The 18455-nt window shown below is 52.8% G+C and overlaps 9 protein-coding genes across 9 annotated transcripts; 3 read left to right on the forward strand and 6 right to left on the reverse strand.

Annotated features, from left to right (window-relative positions):
• Nucleotides 1–97: 97 nt before the first annotated feature.
• On the reverse strand, nucleotides 98–2503 carry An07g09560 (uncharacterized protein; the record flags this gene model as incomplete). The annotated part of the gene is made up of 2 exons (XM_001391993.1): nucleotides 98–1915; nucleotides 1970–2503. 2 exons carry the CDS (start codon nucleotides 2501–2503, stop codon nucleotides 98–100), a joined length of 2352 nt encoding a protein of 783 aa, XP_001392030.1.
• A 657-nt stretch (nucleotides 2504–3160) lies between these two features.
• On the forward strand, nucleotides 3161–4719 carry An07g09570 (uncharacterized protein; the record flags this gene model as incomplete). Its single annotated transcript, XM_001391994.3, has 4 exons — nucleotides 3161–3319; nucleotides 3397–3769; nucleotides 3830–4623; nucleotides 4684–4719. 4 exons carry the CDS (start codon nucleotides 3161–3163, stop codon nucleotides 4717–4719), a joined length of 1362 nt encoding a protein of 453 aa, XP_001392031.1.
• Nucleotides 4720–6123: 1404 nt separating this feature from the next.
• An07g09580 (uncharacterized protein) lies at nucleotides 6124–7497 on the reverse strand (the record flags this gene model as incomplete). Its single annotated transcript, XM_001391995.1, has 5 exons — nucleotides 6124–6509; nucleotides 6565–6892; nucleotides 6944–7072; nucleotides 7133–7214; nucleotides 7280–7497. The coding sequence occupies 5 exons, from the start codon at nucleotides 7495–7497 to the stop codon at nucleotides 6124–6126; spliced, it is 1143 nt and encodes a 380-aa protein (XP_001392032.1).
• Nucleotides 7498–8063: 566 nt separating this feature from the next.
• An07g09590 (uncharacterized protein) lies at nucleotides 8064–9127 on the reverse strand (the record flags this gene model as incomplete). The annotated part of the gene is made up of 4 exons (XM_001391996.3): nucleotides 8064–8100; nucleotides 8231–8879; nucleotides 8943–8947; nucleotides 9015–9127. The coding sequence occupies 4 exons, from the start codon at nucleotides 9125–9127 to the stop codon at nucleotides 8064–8066; spliced, it is 804 nt and encodes a 267-aa protein (XP_001392033.3).
• Nucleotides 9128–9598: 471 nt separating this feature from the next.
• On the reverse strand, nucleotides 9599–10543 carry An07g09600 (uncharacterized protein; the record flags this gene model as incomplete). Its single annotated transcript, XM_001391997.3, has 1 exon — nucleotides 9599–10543. The coding sequence occupies one exon, from the start codon at nucleotides 10541–10543 to the stop codon at nucleotides 9599–9601; it is 945 nt and encodes a 314-aa protein (XP_001392034.1).
• A 488-nt stretch (nucleotides 10544–11031) lies between these two features.
• On the reverse strand, nucleotides 11032–14160 carry An07g09610 (uncharacterized protein; the record flags this gene model as incomplete). Its single annotated transcript, XM_059748714.1, has 3 exons — nucleotides 11032–12030; nucleotides 12076–13781; nucleotides 13860–14160. The coding sequence occupies 3 exons, from the start codon at nucleotides 14158–14160 to the stop codon at nucleotides 11032–11034; spliced, it is 3006 nt and encodes a 1001-aa protein (XP_059601096.1).
• A 535-nt stretch (nucleotides 14161–14695) lies between these two features.
• An07g09620 (hypothetical protein) lies at nucleotides 14696–15696 on the reverse strand (the record flags this gene model as incomplete). Its single annotated transcript, XM_059748715.1, has 3 exons — nucleotides 14696–14937; nucleotides 15036–15238; nucleotides 15386–15696. 3 exons carry the CDS (start codon nucleotides 15694–15696, stop codon nucleotides 14696–14698), a joined length of 756 nt encoding a protein of 251 aa, XP_059601097.1.
• Nucleotides 15697–16133: 437 nt separating this feature from the next.
• Nucleotides 16134–17367, forward strand: An07g09630 (uncharacterized protein; the record flags this gene model as incomplete). Its single annotated transcript, XM_059748716.1, has 2 exons — nucleotides 16134–16757; nucleotides 16786–17367. The coding sequence occupies 2 exons, from the start codon at nucleotides 16134–16136 to the stop codon at nucleotides 17365–17367; spliced, it is 1206 nt and encodes a 401-aa protein (XP_059601098.1).
• Nucleotides 17368–17464: 97 nt separating this feature from the next.
• Nucleotides 17465–18071, forward strand: An07g09640 (hypothetical protein; the record flags this gene model as incomplete). The annotated part of the gene is made up of 3 exons (XM_059748717.1): nucleotides 17465–17527; nucleotides 17753–17865; nucleotides 17957–18071. The coding sequence occupies 3 exons, from the start codon at nucleotides 17465–17467 to the stop codon at nucleotides 18069–18071; spliced, it is 291 nt and encodes a 96-aa protein (XP_059601099.1).
• Nucleotides 18072–18455: the final 384 nt, after the last annotated feature.

The raw sequence follows: 18455 nt of genomic DNA on the forward strand, positions 1-18455 counted from the left end.
ATATTCAGACATCCACCCTTCCATATCCGACCATAGATTACTCGCTAACACTCATCAGATCAGCAGATCGTCTCTGGCCCAGCTCCAGGAAGCAGCTCTAATCCTCCCGCTTGGAATTCGGAAACGCCTCCTCCAGCGCCTCAGCTTCCTGCGGAGTCACGGCATCATCGAGGATTTCATGGGCCATTTCAACTGTGCCGTCGTCGATTCCCGCCTCTAGCACTAGTCCCTCGCTGAACGCTAATCGTGTCATTACCACCAGGAACTTTTGCTTACCGCCAGGCACGCGGGACAGCTTGGGCTGCAGATCTGCCTGTTCGCGATGGCGCTGCATCACGTTGTAGACGAGACACATGAGTCCGTTGACCAAGGCTGCGTGGAGGTCCTTCTCGGGCGGTTGTGAATAAAGAGCGTCCAATTCATCGTGCATCACCCGGATTAATCGCGCCAGTGCAGTGGGGTGGGATGCGATGACCATGCTGCCGTGCGTGCTGTCCGGTATACGGGGATTGAAAGCGACGCTAGTAAGGAAGGCTAATGCTTCTTGCCGCATGCCGCAGATCTCGTCTGGGCTGTAAGGCTCCTGTCCTTCATCAAGCAGCGGTGGCTCGCTTAGCAGGTTGGCGACGCGATCCACGATGTAGTTCTCGATCGTGAGTTGAAATTGCTCAGTGTCTTGGACGGGGCCGAATGAGTCGGCGCGGATGCTGGCCGACAGTAAGCTTAGCATTAGTGTTATGTCGTCAATGCGCTGCGAGCAGTTCAACATCGTCAGCACAAAGTCGTAGCGCACATGTCGCCACAGCTCAATCACATCCTGTTCTACGTGCATCCGGAAGCATGCCATGTCATACAGCAGGCCAAGAACTTTAGTCGAGTCGACCAGCGGTTCCAGTTCGGACAAGGGTGTCTTTCGCGCCTGACCTAGGTTTTGTCGGGAGACGGGCGAGGCCTTGAACCGTGGGATTGCGTTGACTTCCGCGGATACTTGCAGAACCGGCACCAGGTGTGCGTACAAGTCATGATCGAATTCTTGTAGGTCCTCCAATATGAGGTAGTGCATGATGGAAATGAACATCGGGATAGGTTGAAAGAACTTTTCTGTCAATGCACGAGACCACAACGATGTGATCGCCCGCGCGTACTCCACCATGTAGTTACCAAGATCAAGCTTCTCAGTTTCCTCCAAGAGGATGGTGGAGAGCATGCGCTGTGGCTCTGACGGGAATGCCAATCCAGCCATGACCTCGATATCGGGCTTCTCATCCGGGTATGTTCTGTGGTTCATAAGGCGCTTTATAATGCTGGGGTCCCCAAAGTTAGGCACCGCGCCTATTTGAGCTTTATCCGGCATAGCATCTAGCATTGCATCATCCGACAGATCTTCAGCCAAATCGGCTGCCATTGGCTCCGCTTGCGGGCTTAACTGCAAGGGTGTCGTGGTATCCTGACTGTGCCTTCTTTTCCTTTTCCCCGGTACGAGTGGTGTGATTCGCTTGGAACGTGCTGACTTGCTGGGAGAAACAGCGAGGATTTCATCATCGTCAAAGCCGTCGCGGAATGGTAGCACCTTCGACTTCTTTGGAGTCACCGGTGGTGCCTTTTCCTCCGTTCGACCTTTTGCCTTGAGCTGATTGGCACGCATGGCCTCCTCTGCTAGGTCTTGCCTCAGAAAGGCGTTTTCCGTGGCGAACATCTTGCCCTCCGCACGAGCCGCCGCAACCTCTTCCTCATGTTTCGCTATCTCGTCCGCCATCGCCTTTCGCAAAGCCGTCAGTTGGCGATCATAATCGGCGGTGAGTTTGGCCTGGTTGGCTCGGATGATGGAGATCTCGCCGGCTTTCGTTGCAGCCATTGATTTGGCTGCAGCCAGCTCCTCAGCCATTTGTTTGTGTCGCGCGCTCTCTAAAGCCAGCTATCGAGACAGTCAGTTCAGATGAACTCAAGGAGGGTAATTTCGCATAACTACCTTTTCACTCAGCTCAGCATAGGCTCTGTGTAAGTCAGAGAAATGGGATGCGCCATCTTCTTCGACCTCCATGGGGTCCAGTAGATCCCCATAGTCATCGTCGCCCACTGCCGTCGCAGCAGCAGCAGCCTTTGGCTGATGTTGAGCTGCTGCTGCAAAAGTCGCCGCCTGATCCAGTGCAGCATTTGACTGAATTGGAACCCCATTGTCCAGAACCTCGGCGTCCAGCTCCCCTATATCCCAAACATCGTATTCGTTACTCAACCCGGTATGCAAAGCAGGAGGCGGTTGTAGGGAAGCGTTGGAGGTGAATGCATTCTCGGAAAAAGCCCCATGGTTCTGATCGGAAAAAGGTCGCGACGATCTCTTTACGTCAGAGACAGACTCTTGGTGTTGTTGTGGCTGGTGATGTTGTTGGGCAGGGTTTGGGGCCTGAGTTGCGCGATAAGCCTTCTGCTCCAATTGGAACAAGGTACCGGGAGGGATGTCGTCGAAGCCATCGTCGGAGAAGAAATCATCGTCGTTATCTTCCATGCCCTGAATTGGACGATCGCCATGAACGGAGAGAGTGGGGATTATTTAAAAAGGAGAGCACTAGTTGGTTGAGTTTCGGGGGGGGAAGGATGAATGGATGAATGTTGAGTAAAACGAAGTGAAGGAGAAATGCGGGATGCGGAAAAGTTGACGTCGTGTTGGGAGGAAATCCAGAAGGACCTCCAAGTTGGTTTGCTTTGCCAGTTGCTGCCTCACGGGATCTCATTCTCTTCTTCCCTCTTCCAACTTCTCCTCTCCTTCTCGCTCCAACAACCCACACCTTTCCTACCGTCGATTTCTCCCTTCGTGACGTCCTGGATTGACCGGTTCCATAGCAGTTTGGATAGTCTCCAAGACCTAAGCTCTTTTCTCCAGGGGATCTACTTGACTTGCCCACCGCTCGTGCTCCATCCCGCTGTTCCCCGGTCGCTATTATTTCACATGAATTTTCGCTAGACGACGATCATTGCTGCTTCGCCTGCTCCGTCTCGTCTCCCTTTTTCCTGCTGAATTCTATTGACTCCTGCGCTCGCGCGTCTCGCCTGGTCGGTCAAATTCCGAGCTTGATCTCTCTCCCCGCAGCCACGACTCGAGAAGCCGCCGTGCTCCGTCGCTCTCCGTCGCTCTCCCCTGCTCCCCTGTACATAACTTTCCGTCATGTCCAAATCGCGTCGGAACGTCAGGTTCCCACGTCGGATGTCCAACTCCTCTGAAGGTCGGCGCTTGAGCATCTCTGATGCCAGCGATGTCCTCTCCGACCCCGGTAGCCCGGCCAAAGATGGCAGCGTCACCGCGCCTGCCACCATTCCCGAGGAGGTGAGGAGCTGCGAGCTTTCCGGAAACCCCCGTGAAAGGTGTTTCTGTGTTGCAGACAAGGCTGACATGACGACCAGAAATCCGAGAAGCCCCAGTTGTCCGATTACGAAAAGAAGAAACAGACCTTTATTACACGTACGATATGGACCTTTGTGATGATTTTCGGCTTCTTCGTTGCCATGTTTTCCGGCCACATTTACATCATCGGCATCGTTACCGCTGTCCAGATCATCTCGTTCAAGGAGGTTATCGCCATTGCCAATGTGCCCAGTAAGGAGAAAAACCTCCGCTTCACCAAGTCGCTGAATTGGTACTTTCTGGCTACGACCATGTACTTCTTATACGGAGAGAGCGTCATCTACTACTTCAAGCATGTGCTTCTGGTGGATCGGGTGCTGCTGCCTCTAGCTACCCACCACCGGTTCATTAGCTTCACGCTTTATGTTATGGGTCAGTCTATCCTCTTCGCGCGTAGACGCTTGCCTCTTTCTTGCTGACAGGTAATCCTAGGCTTCGTCTTCTTCGTCGCGTCCTTGCAGAAAGGACAGTACCGGTTCCAATTTACCCAGTTCGCTTGGACGCATATGGCGCTCTACCTGATCGTCGTTCAAGCTCACTTTGTCATGAACAACATCCTGGAGGGCATGATCTGGTTCTTCCTTCCCGCCTCTCTCGTCATCACGAACGATATCTTTGCCTACGTCTGCGGTATTACCTTCGGTCGCACCCAGCTTATCCAGCTGTCCCCCAAGAAGACTGTCGAAGGGTTCCTTGGCGCGTGGATTTGCACCATCATCTTCGGCTACTTCATGACCAACATCCTGATGCGCTACAAGTACTTCATCTGCCCCGTCAATGATCTGGGTGCCAACGTCTTGACGGGTCTTCAATGCTCGCCCAACCCGGCCTTCGTGCCCCAGCCCTACCATGTCCCGGAGTGGACCGGCATGCACAAGACCTTCCATATTGAGCCTATCCAGTTCCACATTCTGATTTTCGCCACATTCGCTTCTCTTATCGCTCCCTTTGGCGGCTTCTTCGCCTCCGGTCTCAAGCGCACTTTCAAGATCAAGGACTTTGGCGAGTCGATCCCGGGTCACGGTGGCATCACTGACCGCATGGACTGCCAGTTCATCATGGGCTTCTTCTCGTACATGTACTACCACAGCTTCATCGCGGTGTTCAAGGCGAGCGTCGGAGATGTAATTGAGATCGCCATCAACGGTCTGTCGGTGGAGGAGCAACTCGAGGTCGTCCGGGGTCTGAGCAAGTACCTGTACAACCAGGGTACTGTCTCTGAAACAGTAAGCCAACCCTGTTCCCAGTCTACGCTTTGCGTCATATCTAACTTTATCTACCTACAGATCCTGGATTGTATCAACACCGAGCTCCGCCGTTAGAGCGGAAGCATGACGACTCGACCTGCCCTTGATCCAATGGATCTCCGTGATGAATATCCTATCCTTCTCTTTCTCTCTCTATAGTTGCTGTTGAGGGTTAAAAATGAGCTACGTCCCATCTATACACCTTTCTAATCACCTTTCTAGCCTCCCGGGATGCGCTCTCACTCATGAGCCAGCACCGGGAAGCTCTTTCTTTTGGAAATGTGCAGCACCCTGCATGCATGCATGTATCTGTCACGCTATCGCTACTTTTATTCTATATTCCTTGCTCATTGCATTGGGGGTTGTTGTTCATTGGTGTATACATGTTTTCAGAAGGCGAAAAAGGGGGGGAAGCAAAGGATGGAGGGGGAAGCAGGCATACGTGAAAACAATGGAGAGTGATGGTTGGAATGCAGCAGGGGGCGCGGATACGGAATATTGAACCCTGCAACATGAGACTGACATGACACTACACTGTTTACATACTATGGTAGTTTATAGTCATCTTGTTTTTTTCTAACCTATCATTCTTTATTCCTGTCCTCCAGCTCTCTTCATTGCAGTTTCTTTCATATTACTGTATTCCTTTGTTGTTATGGTGTTGTTTTGTGGTAAGGATGAGTGTAATAATGTAATAGTAAAGGGGACAATAACGCAAGGAGATTTGTATACGATAATACTAGCATATTATCCGTATCTCGTGGCTGATAGGCACAAGCTTGCTTGTATCTCCCTCATGTATCTGATTTCATTCTATCCTGGTTTCCCCTTCACGACCTCTTCAGCATAGGCAGCTACTATTACTGATATGCACGTCTTATCTACTCGGAGTGCACTACACATTGATGATACTAATAAACGAATGATTGGCAGTATGGATGGTAGTATACATTGCATTCAATATATCGCTAACTTTCTGTCTTTGTCTTGGTAAGTATGTACTAAAGCAGGTTTATATAGGTGCGGTCATAGTCCCCTGGAATGCTTCCACCCTCCTGGGCCGCTTGTCGGTGTACGCTGACACGGAGCCTCATTAAAGAGTCCGAATGACCTTTCTGAATGTCTGTCCTTCTCAATATGTGGGCACACGGCACACGAACACTTACCAGGGGGCTCGCTCAAGAGGAGTCACATTCCGGCCTTGTCGCTTGAAGATGCCTGTGGGTCATCCATCAGTCGATCAACAGTTGAGCGGGGCGCGAATGTCCTCGTCTGAGTGAGGTGAGGCCCGAGGCGTATTGCCATGCTCGGTGATTCGCCCGCGTGCTCAGACGAGACCAGACGAGACGGGCCTCTATGCAGGATGCATTATGTAGTAACACGTGCAGAGCAATGCACGTTACTTGCAGCTGGAACGCAGCCTAGTGTCCATCTGATATATGGCAATCAGGAGACTGTGTGAGAGAGAATCAAAGCAATTCACTCCTCAACCTCGTACTCTTCCATCTCCACTTTGAAGTACGTCGCTACGTGGGATTTCTCGGCATCAGCGCACTCCGGATCCAGCATAAAGCGCACGGCGCCATCGCGGCCCTTTTCTGTAGCTCTGGGCCGGTCTCCATTGGCGGCAACAGGAGTGAGAGGGTGCAGTTTGGTGGTGGCATCCTTCGTGGCTTTGTCGCCGTTCGTGGCCTTGCTTTCGCGAGGTTCAGGAACCCAGTTCGTGTACCGGGGTAGTTTCTGGGACTCGGCTTCGGTGTTTAGTGGAATGCGGACGGTGAGGAAGCGATCCGCTGGGAAATGGGGACCGACGGTGGTGTGTCCGCGGTTGTGGGTGTAGAGCTCTAGGAGGTCGAAGAGAGTTTCTTTCGTTTCGATTTAGCTTTGAGCTTCAATGCAGGGAAGTTGGCTCGGCCTTACCCATTACTTCCTCACGACTCGTCTTCCAGTTTGCATAGTCAACGCCTTGCTCCACGGCCTCGATTCGCTGGTCAAGTAACCGCCCCGCCAGTTCCAAACAGGTGAAGGCCATGGTGGACGTCGTTTGCTTGATAGGCGCGTACGTACGATAGAGGTCCTGCGAGATGCGATACGCCAGGTTCGAGACCTCCGATTGCGGAGTCAGCCCGTACTTCCGGGCGAGCTTGATGAGCGTCTTTTGCGGATGGCGGGTCCGGAAGTCGAAGCCGGATGCCTCCAGCATTAGTCTCTCCAGGCCGATGATGCCTCTGGCGTGTGCTTCAAAGACCTGCCTTTATTAGCATGCATCTCATGAGAGAGGTCAGAAGCAACAGCTTACCGGATTATCAGGAGCCATGTGCTCCTGTGCCGGCAGCTTGAGATTATACGCAGCGCAAACAATCTCCCGGGACCGCTTCAACGTGTCCTCGATCTTGCAGGCAGTAAAGAGCGCAGCTGCAGCGGCGTCCTGGATCAGAGTTAACAAACACGTCGAGTGGTACAATAGGGGACATAAAGTGGGCAGTACCATATAATTATACTCGTTGTCAGGATGAACGAGTCGGAACTTGTGGTAGTACACCACAGCCGTGTTAAAGGTGCGGATCGGGCTAACTACCTGGTTAGCTATTTTGAGCTTTGGGAGCAGTGGAGAATCCGGCGCATGGGCACCTACAGGTAGAGCACACGGCGGACATTATCGATCCAGGTCACGCCTTGCAAGCGAAGGGATTCTTCGCGCAGTGGATTGACACCCATCGCGGCAATACATTGCTGAATGGTCTGCTCAAAGATGTACGGCTTGGCTACCTGGATGAAGGACGGGTGGATGGGCGGCGGGTCGGGGATGGCAGCATCCGGGGAGGATGCTTCTTCCTTCTTGTCGGGAGCCATGCTGAGAGTATTGATATATGAGCGATGGCTGGAGAGGGAAGCTCTGGATGGGATGGAATGGATGGGGATGCTTCTTAATGCTGATGGCCGCCGACGACGACCATTGGCCAGCCGGTCATGTGACGGGCACATTTTCAATGTCGAATTACAATACGTAAGTTACAATACCTGGTACTGTATGGTGACTAATTTATGTAGTTGCATAACAGTGAACATCTTGACATTGTTGAACAGAATCAACAAACTGACCGCATTCTAACAAAATTTAGTAGTGGGTACCAATGATTAGCCATGGATACAAGCTGAAGCTTCTAGCTGAGAGGCCCACTTAGCTTCTCTATTCGCTTGGATGTTGTATTGATGTATTTCTGGTTACTGGCTATGCCTATCTACTTGAACCCAATATTGTATGGCTAGCGCGAGGTTAATTTGCTCGATATTTGAAGGAGATTAGATAGAATTACTGCTCACTGGTACTGATCAAATTAATTTGTGAGTTGTAGCCGGGACCCTAACAGTAAATGCCTGATTACTAGCTCCAACAAATCCCCTCTAGAGAGCTCATACTACGAGTAGTAGCAGGCTCTATATAGATTATCGAGACTATAGTTCAAAAGCTAGTATGAATTTCTCATCTCGTATGACCACGGAGTTATTCATCATGAATCATGGGACCCCCTTACCCTCTCTCGTTGCTCTTGCCAACCAACTCTGCGCCTTATCATCCGCATACCTCTTATAGATGGGCAGATAATGCTCCGCCTCACTCGTCGTCTCCTTCGCGCTCCGCCGTCCCTCAACAGCCTCCTGCCACTTTCTCCATTTGCCCCAAACCTCCTCATCCTCCCCCCCCTCTCCGGGCTTCGGGATCCCTAATCCACCCTTAAACTCATCAAACACCCAAAGTCGGAACGCCCACGGCGCGAGCACCAAATCCGGAAGCGACACCTCCGAGCCCCAGAAATACGGCCCCGAGGAGTCGATCTCCTTAGCCCATTCCTTCAAGGTGGAGAGGAACTCCTGACGGGCTTGGTGCAGGCCCTCAATTCCGCGCGTCGAGGGCTGGTACTGGAGGAAGCGGTGCAGGGTGGGGATAATGCGCGAGGTGACGTAGTCGATCCAGATGCGGGAACGGGCGCGCTGGTACGGGTCAGAAGGGAGGAGAGGTCGGTGGTTTGGGTATGCTTCTTCGAGGTATTCGAGGATGACGGTGGATTCGTAGAGAGGCTTGGAGGTGTTGGTTGAGGGGTCGGGGACGGAGATAGTGGGGACGAGGCCTCGTGGGTTCAGAGCGAGGAAGGAGGGTTCTTTGTGGTAGGGGTTTATTTCGATGTACTGGTAGGGAATTTGTTTCTCTTCGAGAACAAGCCAGACACGTTGGACTGGAGATTGATTAGTCGATTATGAATGGAGTAGTGAGAAGATATGAGGGGTGGGAAGTATACCGAAGCTGCGGAGGCATTAGTAGAAGATTCCAAAAAGTGCACTTTGAAGGGGGGGAGGGGGTTGTAACTCACGGACAGAACCAGCCGGCATACAGCTTTAATGGTTGCTCAGCTTGGTGTCGGTCAACCAGCGCTTTGGCTGCACCGGTAGCTTCGGGGTGAACGTCTGCGTCAGGAACGGCCATTGCGAGATGGATGTGGAATTGACGATGGGATGGTCCGGTGGGCGGCAGTGGCTGTTTATTTATACTCAGAGGATGGTGTCATGGGCTTATTAATTGATGGCATATGATCACAACCCCGCATGCGGTAAGGGATCAAGATATGCCTACAGTGAAGTAGTAGTAATAAGTAGCAATATACTAAAGATACGAATATGGAATAGCTCAATTGTGATACCAGTCATGAATGTCGCCATTAACGAGCAGAGAACAATCCACGTAGACGGCCCCCCAAGGCATTCTAGAAACGAGCTCAATAGCAGCTACTCTGTCCGGCTCAAGCATTAATCCCCATATTTTCTCAGCAACTTCTGCATAATAGACACAGCCCCCGATCGGTATCCGGCTCCGAATATCGCATGGTGGTTCAGATGATGGTATCTTCTTTTGTTAGCTTCTTTCCCAAAAACTCAGACCGAAAGCCAGGAGGACAACTCACAACTCGTACAATCGCACACGGTCCTCATACTCCTCCACTGGCTCAGTTTTGGGCACAATCTTATGATATGCTGCGAAGAAAGCCGATCCAAACCCGCCGAACATCCTCATTATTCCCAATTCATATTCGCTGTGTGCGTAGCATGCCGACGGATCATAGACTACATCGCCTACCTCCTCGTCATCCTTGCGACCGCTGCCCACAATTTGACCGCGATCTGCATTCCCACTCCACAAATCCCCATGAACAACGACAGGCGTAATACCCTGTCCATTCCCATCCCTGTCGTAACCTAAGTGTCCGTCCCGCAGCAATGCAGGGACCACCGTCCGCGCCGTCCGCTCCACCAGATCCCGCAAGCCGGCATCACGACCATTCCGGGTTTCTGATGACTCGAGGATGGTGAGCAGCCGCTCGTTGGCATAGAAGTCCGCCCACGAGTCGCAGAAGCGGTTGGGCTGCTTGGTGTCCCCGCAGAAGGTCGGAACAGGGAATCCGAATCGACGTCGTCCTGTTGCAGGGTCGGGGGGTGCTGGCGTCGAATGTAGTTTGCCTAATCGCTGGGCTAATGTATCTCCTCGACCTCGACGGCCGGCTCCTCCTAATTCCAAAAACTCGGTTGCTAGGAAGAAGCTTGTCCCAGCGCTTTCCTCCAGCGGGCCCCAGGCGAGAGCCCGCGGACAGAATCCGGGCACGGACGTCGCGATCGCATTGAGCGATTCGTACTCCCCACGAAACATCTCCTCCGCAGCCTCGCCATTTGGAGAGGTCTTGACAAAGTAGCGTCGTTCTTCTTCCCCTGAGCCGTCGGAGCGGGGAACTGTAGCTCGTATTGCACCGGTGTTTGTGAAGCCCGACCCTAGACCGGCGGTGGACAGGCTGGCTTTGGCGGGGTCAGGGATGGAGAGGGCACGCAGCAGCGTGGCAGGCACGGGAGCCATCGTCTCAATCAGCACACACGCAACTGAAGATGTGACGATGGTAAAAGTCAGGAACAAAGAGGAGAACGAAGAGGGGGACCACGGAAAAAGAAGGGGACATCAGGACAAAAACAAACAGCAGCGTAAGATTGGCCGGAAACGATTTCAGCGGCAGACCTTCCGATGACGTCGCTCGGACCTTATCTTATCGATAAGATAACCCATTTGGGATGCCTGAAACTGAAGGTTGGGATGGAGGATGAGATATCAATCAATAGAAGGAAGAGGAACCAGAAAGTTGCCACGAACAAAATTCACACAGTAGAAATGGATGAGTTTCCTGGTGCTGTTCAAGCACCGTCTACAATGAGTAAACCAACGCTTTGTACACAACAGCCCCTCAAACGCCTCCCAGATTGTCTGGAATTCCATCGATCCAGTCCAAATAGTCCGCAAAATCCAGGCCCCCGAATGCATAGCTAGCCTAATATTATAAATTTTTTTTCTCACTATGTGTGCGTCAAGTGATTGACCAGATCCTGGGCTGTCCTTGTCCGTTCCCGCACGTCCAGATCGGGGTCATCCCCAAGACTGGCCAGCCGATCCATGACTCCCATCGCTCGCAGTCGGAACGCTCGTTCTCGACACCCTTCCTCCTCACTCGCATCGTCCTTGTATGTAAGGTTAATCACTACCCACACACAATTGGTGCGGACTTCACGATGGCTATGATTGAAATACTCCATCAAGTAGCGTAGCAAGTCCCGGTGTGACACCAGAAGCTGGCGGTGCCACGGGAGGCCCGCAGCCAGATGAATCATGACGAAGGTAACTGACACCAGAATCTCCGTAGGAACGCTCAGAGGCCGGTGCGCTGACGACTCCCTCCGGTGAGGAAGCTGGATCGACCGGGGCCGGAGCTTGTCCGCCAACGCATCCAAAATCAAGTCCTGACCAATCACCTTAAACAAATGGTCAATCATCTCGGATGCGCCTGGCCCGCAGATGATATTGCGCAACAGGTCGAATGTCTGTTCTTGTACTGCAATATCATCCTGCCGGGCCTGGGTTGTCTGGTCGAGGTTACCATGCAAGGCCAACTTGCGCCGTCTCGTGGCATCCGGAAGGAACATATCCAGGCTCATCTTGGACGGGGGCATTGTGTCTGCCATCTTCATGTCCTCATCTTGCCCAGTGGCGTTATCAACCGGGTTAAGCAAATCCACCTGCTCCCCAGCTGAGTTGGCTCGCCCCATCCCGACGCTGGAACCGTTGTCCATCTCCTCATCCATCCCTCGCTTGGCCAATGCGTTGGTCGGATCCTGGGTGATAATTTGCCGGATATAGGCGGGGCTTAACCCTTCAATAATTCTCACCTTAACGTCGTTGGTGGAATTATATGCCACATGCTTCAAGGCCCATAGTGACTCAATGCGAAGCTTGGTGCTCGGAGAGTGTGCGTGTTCACAAAGGGTAGGGAGGACGTCGGCGGTAATAATCGCCTTGACCTGTTAGCGCATTCTCTTAAGTAGCAGAAGGATGGTAGAACTAACTTCTTTCATGGGGCTGAAATCCAAGGCTAGGTTACATATCACCTGCGTAGCAGCAATTTGCACCTCGATATTGGGGTGCTTAATCAAGACAAAGAGAGGCGTCGCCACCCCAGCATCGATCATACTCGTCCTTAGGACACTGACTGAGCGCGTCAGCATCCGCGCGGCACCGCAAGCAGCTAACAGGGTTGAGGTCGGGTTTCCATGCGAAGCGGTGTTCTTTGGACCTGACGGGTCCGCCGATTGGTCGTCTGAACACGGCTTCAGTGAGTCGATGATGTACGGTACCACGCCGTTCTCACAGACGGCCTTGCGATACTCGTCCTTGAAAGGGACTAGAGCTGCTAGGGCCTTGAGGATGTTCTCCCGGTATCGCATGATGTGGCAATGAACAGGAGAGAAGCCCAGGGAGCCCAGGCGGCACTCTGCGGACAAAGTGTCGGGAGGACTCTCAATACTTCCTTCAGCATCCGCATGCCACATGGGACGAGAGACGTCCTGAACTGGATTGTATGTTTCTTTGAGCAGCTGAGAGAGTCGTTTGATGGCATTGCCATCGACTGCATGCCTTTGCAGCTCAAAATCATCAATCACTAAGGTAGCCAGCACAAACGGGGCCTCTTCACGAAGACGCTCAGTCGAAGGGATCAGTCCCCCGTATTGGACTCCATCGTCCCCGTTCATTTCGTAGTCCTTATCAAGCATCCGGATCAAGATCGGGATTAGCAGGTAGCATAGCATCGAGACCCGACGCTTCTTGGTTAGCCCCAAGCGAAAAAGGACGGTCACAAGACGAGCCGCCATCAACCGAACCATACCACCTTCCGCACGGACAATATACAGGAGCCACGGAATGATGGGGTTCTCCTCGTCTTCAGAGGTTGGAGGATCGTAAACCGACATCGGCGTAGAATACGATTGGCTGTGTCGGCGGTGAGTGGTACCCTGATGGCCTAAAGGCGGGAAATTAGGAGTGTTCGCCGGTGACTTGCTCTGCGACAAGGGAACCGATGGCAAAAGGTGCTCCAAGGGACTTGCGCCTGCATGGCGGGGAACGGCGGAACCAGAAAAGTAAGTCGAGCCCCATGGTCCCTTCTTGATGTCTGTCGGAGCAAACTCGGGGAGCTGCCTAGGAAACACAGTAAGTATACCGGGTGATGAGAGAAAGTGCTCTGCGCGCCACTTGGAATGCTCGATAATGACCGTAACGGCGCGAAGAATGGGCGCCAGTTTAGCTCCTGCAGGTGCAGGGGCTGGTAGAGAACCAAGAGCACCCGGATCCTGCACATGCGCTTCCGCACCGGGGAGTACGAAGCCTTGGGCAACGATGAAAGAAGCTACCTTTACGGCCAAGGCGTCCAAAACCCCGCACTCCGCCAGGACTGCCTTATGGACCTCCTCCGTGCACAATTTCCCAACCAGGGATGCAGCAAGTTCAATGGCCGCTTGATCATGATGGCTTTCATACTCCTGGCCAAGGATACGGGCTAAGCAGCCAATGTGATCGTTGGAGAAGAGCAGATCGGCCAAGCGTGTGTCCTTGGACGATAGCTGTTGACTCTGGAGCGGCAGTCGATCCGCCACATTATTGAGGGTTCGCAGAATCGGGAGAACGAAGAACGAGGGACATTCCGGCGCAGAGAGAATGGAGAGAAGGGCCGGGAGAACACCGCTGGAGAAAATGGGGGAAAGGAAGGCCGCACCGCCTGCTCGATCATCAGTTCCCGTGCTGAGATAAGAGTACGTGTAGAGTACCCGATTGACCAGAGCGTTATTTTATATACCTTGTGCTAAACTCCCTAGAATGATAACCGCTTGAAGACAAGCTTCATCTTCCTCCGATGTAGGATAGCGGAGCTTCGAACCCCCGGCGAGCTCCGCGGAAGCCGTGCCTTTTCCGGGAGACTGCCGGGCGGCCAGGATATTGGCTAACACGGGAAGAATCCCCCATCGAACCCAGGACTCTTTGCGCTGGTCATGACCAATTGTCTCGTTCTTCAGGCTTCGTAGGGCAGCTGCCTGGGCAGACAACGTTTCTGCATTCTGTAGTTGTAGTAGAAGTGGAGGGGCCGAGGCGCGAGTCATGGTGCGCAATCGCCGCCTCCCGCGGGAGGGATCTTGGATGGATTACGTCGGAGAAACAAGTAAGTTAAAGCTGATCGCGTGGAAATTGTTGGTATAGGTGAAAGAGAGAATGAACAGGCCAATGTATGGGGGATGAGGAAGATAAAATTTTCGAGGATGGGTTTGACCAGGAAGGAAGGTTGCGTGCGTATCGCCAGCTGGCCGGAGGCGATGGTTAAGCAATTGTGAATTGTAATGGCGTTGCAACTGGAATGAGTGGTGAAAGTACCGGATCAGTACCACAAGACAAGGAACTGAGATTCCGATAAGGTCTAACAAATATGACAGAATAAACACAAACAGTACAGGCTATGTACGGAATGGAAAAGAGGTAGTATAGATAGAAACAAGATCCGCGACCAAGGGATCTGGGGTTTGAGCTGAACTGGGGGAGATGGGGGGAGCTTCTGGACGTTGACTTAGTGGTGATACTTTGGTCCGCTGCCCGGGGGAGCCATTGCCTCTTACCGCTTTCGGCCGGAGCCATCAGGTGACATCACCTGATGGTTGCGGTTGCGTAGTAAGCTGAAAGTGCTGAGTCATCCATCGCCGGACACAGCAGAGTCATCATGTGATTCAGCCCTATTAGTATTGGCTGCAGTCTCTCCAAGAGGTAGTACTGGTATCCCATGTATCCATGTATCCCATGGTATTTGGGATCGTGCCCCGACTGCCAAACAAGGGATGCAACAAACCTTGAATCCGAGTCTTTAACGAGGCGTGCATGATGGATGGTGACTTTCAATTAATTGAAAGAAGGGAAGCAATGGTGCTTGGTGTCACTAAGAAGAAGCTGCTTGAGGGGGGTTTTCTTGGGAAGTTGGAGTAGTTGTTACTAGTAGTAAATGGAAGTGCGGACGATGGGGGTAAATTCATACTCAGCATCGCATGATCCTTAGCAAATGACCGGGCGATGGATGTGGAAGAAAGGGTGTCCCTGATACCCGGAAGGACAGGAGAGAAGCTTCTTGGCCTATAGACCAAAAGGGATGCAGCTCCTCGCCTCGTTTGCTCCCCTGGAGTCGATAGATCGATAGGTCTGTGTCACCATCATTTGACGCCAAGTTACTTACTATCTATACGGGACTACTAGTAGTAGTGTACACACACACACACACACACACATTGACATTGTAGTAAAATACAGAGCAAGCACTTTTGAGTAATTCTATACAGTGCTTTATACATGTCATGGCTACTCCGTAATTCATGATAAGATGGTCCGGGGAGTGTCAAACACTCCGCCTTCCCAATCCATGTAGCACTGTACCCAATTGAGTATCTATCTCCTAATGAGTACCAGCAAAACAGCGAGTCCGAAGTAATAATCTGGTTCTTTTGCCGAGATGCGTCAAAAACAGGGGAGGTTGTAATGCGGCGGGACACTAGACCGAGATTAGACCGACCAGCGGGGACTCCCATTGGTGAATTGGGCCACGCAGGGTGAGCTTCCCTGCTTTGTTCCCTGCGTATCATACTGTCCTCGTATTGCTCCATACTCACTTTTACTCACATTTCTCACTTTTTCTTACTGCCAAACTTACCCGGGCCGGTTTGAAGAGAAATTTTCCCAATGTAATATTCCCCCCTCTCTTGCTGGATCGGCGTCATTGTTAGTATATGATTTCTCGCTCGTCGGAGTTCTTTGCTCTCCAGTACTTTTCTTCTTCTAATTCCAATCCTCCTCCACTTCCTTTTCCTTCTCCTTCTCCTCTCCCTTTTCCCTCCCTCTCTCTCTCCCCCGCCTTTCAGCCTCCTTCCCTCCCTTGAAGAGCTGAATATTTCGCTCCTCTCTCTTTCTCCCCCCCGCAGATCACGATGCGTCTGTGCACGCCACCTTCACCCCTCGCAGCAGCACAAGGTTTCGCAGCGTCTGCCAGCTCCGTTGCACGTCGTTCAGTCGTGCGCCCACGTGGTGGCCTCGTTGGGCGGAAATGCTAGTTTCGTCGCCCTCTCCGTCCGCCGCCCTGCGACCATCCCCTCCCTCCCCTTCCACCACCACTACCACTGCCACTACCACTCATCATTCCCATTCTCATCCCCTTCCCCATTCTCACTCGCATCCTCATCCGTCCCCTCACTCCCAGCCCTCCTCCTCTTCTCCCTTCACCTCGTTTCCACGACAGCCTTCGCATCAGCATTATGAGCCCGCCGGGCACGTTTCTGCTGCTGTTGCATCTTCCTCCGACTCTCGTTTCGACCCGCAATCTTCTCGGGTGGCCATCGAAGAACTTCGATCGGCCTTAAACCGGCATACCGTTGGCTCATCCCCTCCCGGGCCCTCAGGGGATATCCCTCGCGGTCGCATGTCCGCCGGGCTGACCTCCTCTGGGGGCGGAAGTAGCACCACGTCTCATCCGCCTGCTGACGCCGCCATTCCCGCCTCCAATCCCATGCGCCCTGCTCAGGATCGTCCTGCCAATAACGTGTCTGTCCCGGCCGTACCTGCAGCCTCCGTTCCCGCCTCAGTTGCCCAATCTACCTCGACTCCCCCAATGCCGGTCCCCAACAGCGCTGGCTCCGGGTCCAACAAGCGTAACAGCCCGAACGACCCTCCGGTCGGTGGTGAGCGCGCCGCGGGCCTAGCTCACGCTGACCTCGAGGGCTCTCAGTCGAAACGAATGCGACCGGACATTTCCGGCAGTCAAGTTGCTGCCGGAGCGGTACGAGCTGGCGGATCCTCGGGATATTGTTGTGTTGATCTCGAGCATGTTGATGGAGCTGATCCGGTTTAACGACAAGATCCCTCTGAATCAAGGTCGCTTGACTCGCTTTCACTCGCGGTCGCCGCCGCGAATTTCGGTGCATGACTACCTCCAGCGACTCACCACCCATGCTACGCTGTCCCCTCCGATCCTTCTGAGCATGGTGTACTACATTGACCGACTCTGTGCTCTGTACCCCGCCTTCACCGTGTCCAGCCTGACGATTCATCGATTCCTCATTGCGAGCGCCACGGTAGCTAGCAAGGGCCTAAGCGACAGCTTCTGGACCAACAAGACCTACGCTCGGGTGGGCGGTATCACCATGACCGAGCTAGCCCTGCTTGAGTTGGAGTTCCTGTTCCGCGTAGAGTGGCGCATTGTGCCCGAACCCGAAGTGCTTGTAGACTACTACAAGAGCTTGGTCGAGCGATGTGATGGGTATGCGATCGGACGTGACAGTTGATCCTTTTTTTTTTTTTTTCTTCTCCGACGTCGACATTTGAGGTGCCTGCGAGCCACGCATGAAGATTTAGATCGATTGCATATATTTCTGGGCTTGGATGGCGCAAGCTAGGGATTACTACTATCTGGAGAGTTTGTGGGAAGACGATGTGTTTGTACCAGTACATATCACACATACACGGACATGGAGTTGATGTTGTTTCTGCATATTTTGATGGCGGGGAGCGATCGATATCCTTTATGGCTGGTGTTGTTTGAATTTACTGTTTCTCGTTTTTCCTTCTTTTGAATCTTTCCGTTTAGTGTCATGTCTGGTTTTTACTCGTATAACACCCTGTACAGCATTCACAATACATGATATATTTCACTCTTCTCGGACGATAGAGGGATCGATTGGCCCACTGTGTTCCACCCATTTGACCCATCGCTGGGCCCGCTCCGTAGCCCCGAGTGGTTTAGGCGTCATCGAAAAAGACAGTGCTGGCTGTATTGCTTACCCGTGAGGAAACATGACATGACGTCTTAGTCCTGACTCCTCCCCTCTAGTCCCAATCCAGCTCCCCTGCTAGGGCTTAGGTCCTAGGGCACAGGGTCTGCAATCCCGTGCATCCAGACGGAAAGTTAGTATTCGGCCTCATCTTGCCGCTCTCGCATCTTGACCAAGACGGCGCAGCTAATACCTGCCAGATTGAGTATCTGTATTGAAGAATGCCGTGACCGGACACATCCGCCATCCTCAGTTTTCCCTCTCATCGTCAAACTGCCCCTCCTCCACCCGCAACCCCGCCATAAAAGACTTCTCCCCCGCAAGAACCACTACCCAAGGCAATGGACGTAGAGGAGATTCTCCGTGGCATCAAGCCCCTCGAGGGCCAAGTCACCGCAATTCGGACCGTTCAGGAAACGCGTCCCCGCGAAGACTACGGTGCGTCATCCTTGGAACTTCTCCACAAGGACCTTAACGCATCTAACAATCCCCAGCCGATGCCTACATCACCGAAGTCAACGTCAAATGTGCCTCGAAAGTGATCAAGTGAGCTCACCCCCGAACACATACTATCTTCTTCTCCGCTCACCTTCTCTTCTCCA

The sequence above is a fragment of the Aspergillus niger genome (genome assembly GCF_000002855.4).
Source record: "Aspergillus niger supercontig An07".
Taxonomy (NCBI): Eukaryota; Fungi; Ascomycota; class Eurotiomycetes; order Eurotiales; family Aspergillaceae; genus Aspergillus; species Aspergillus niger.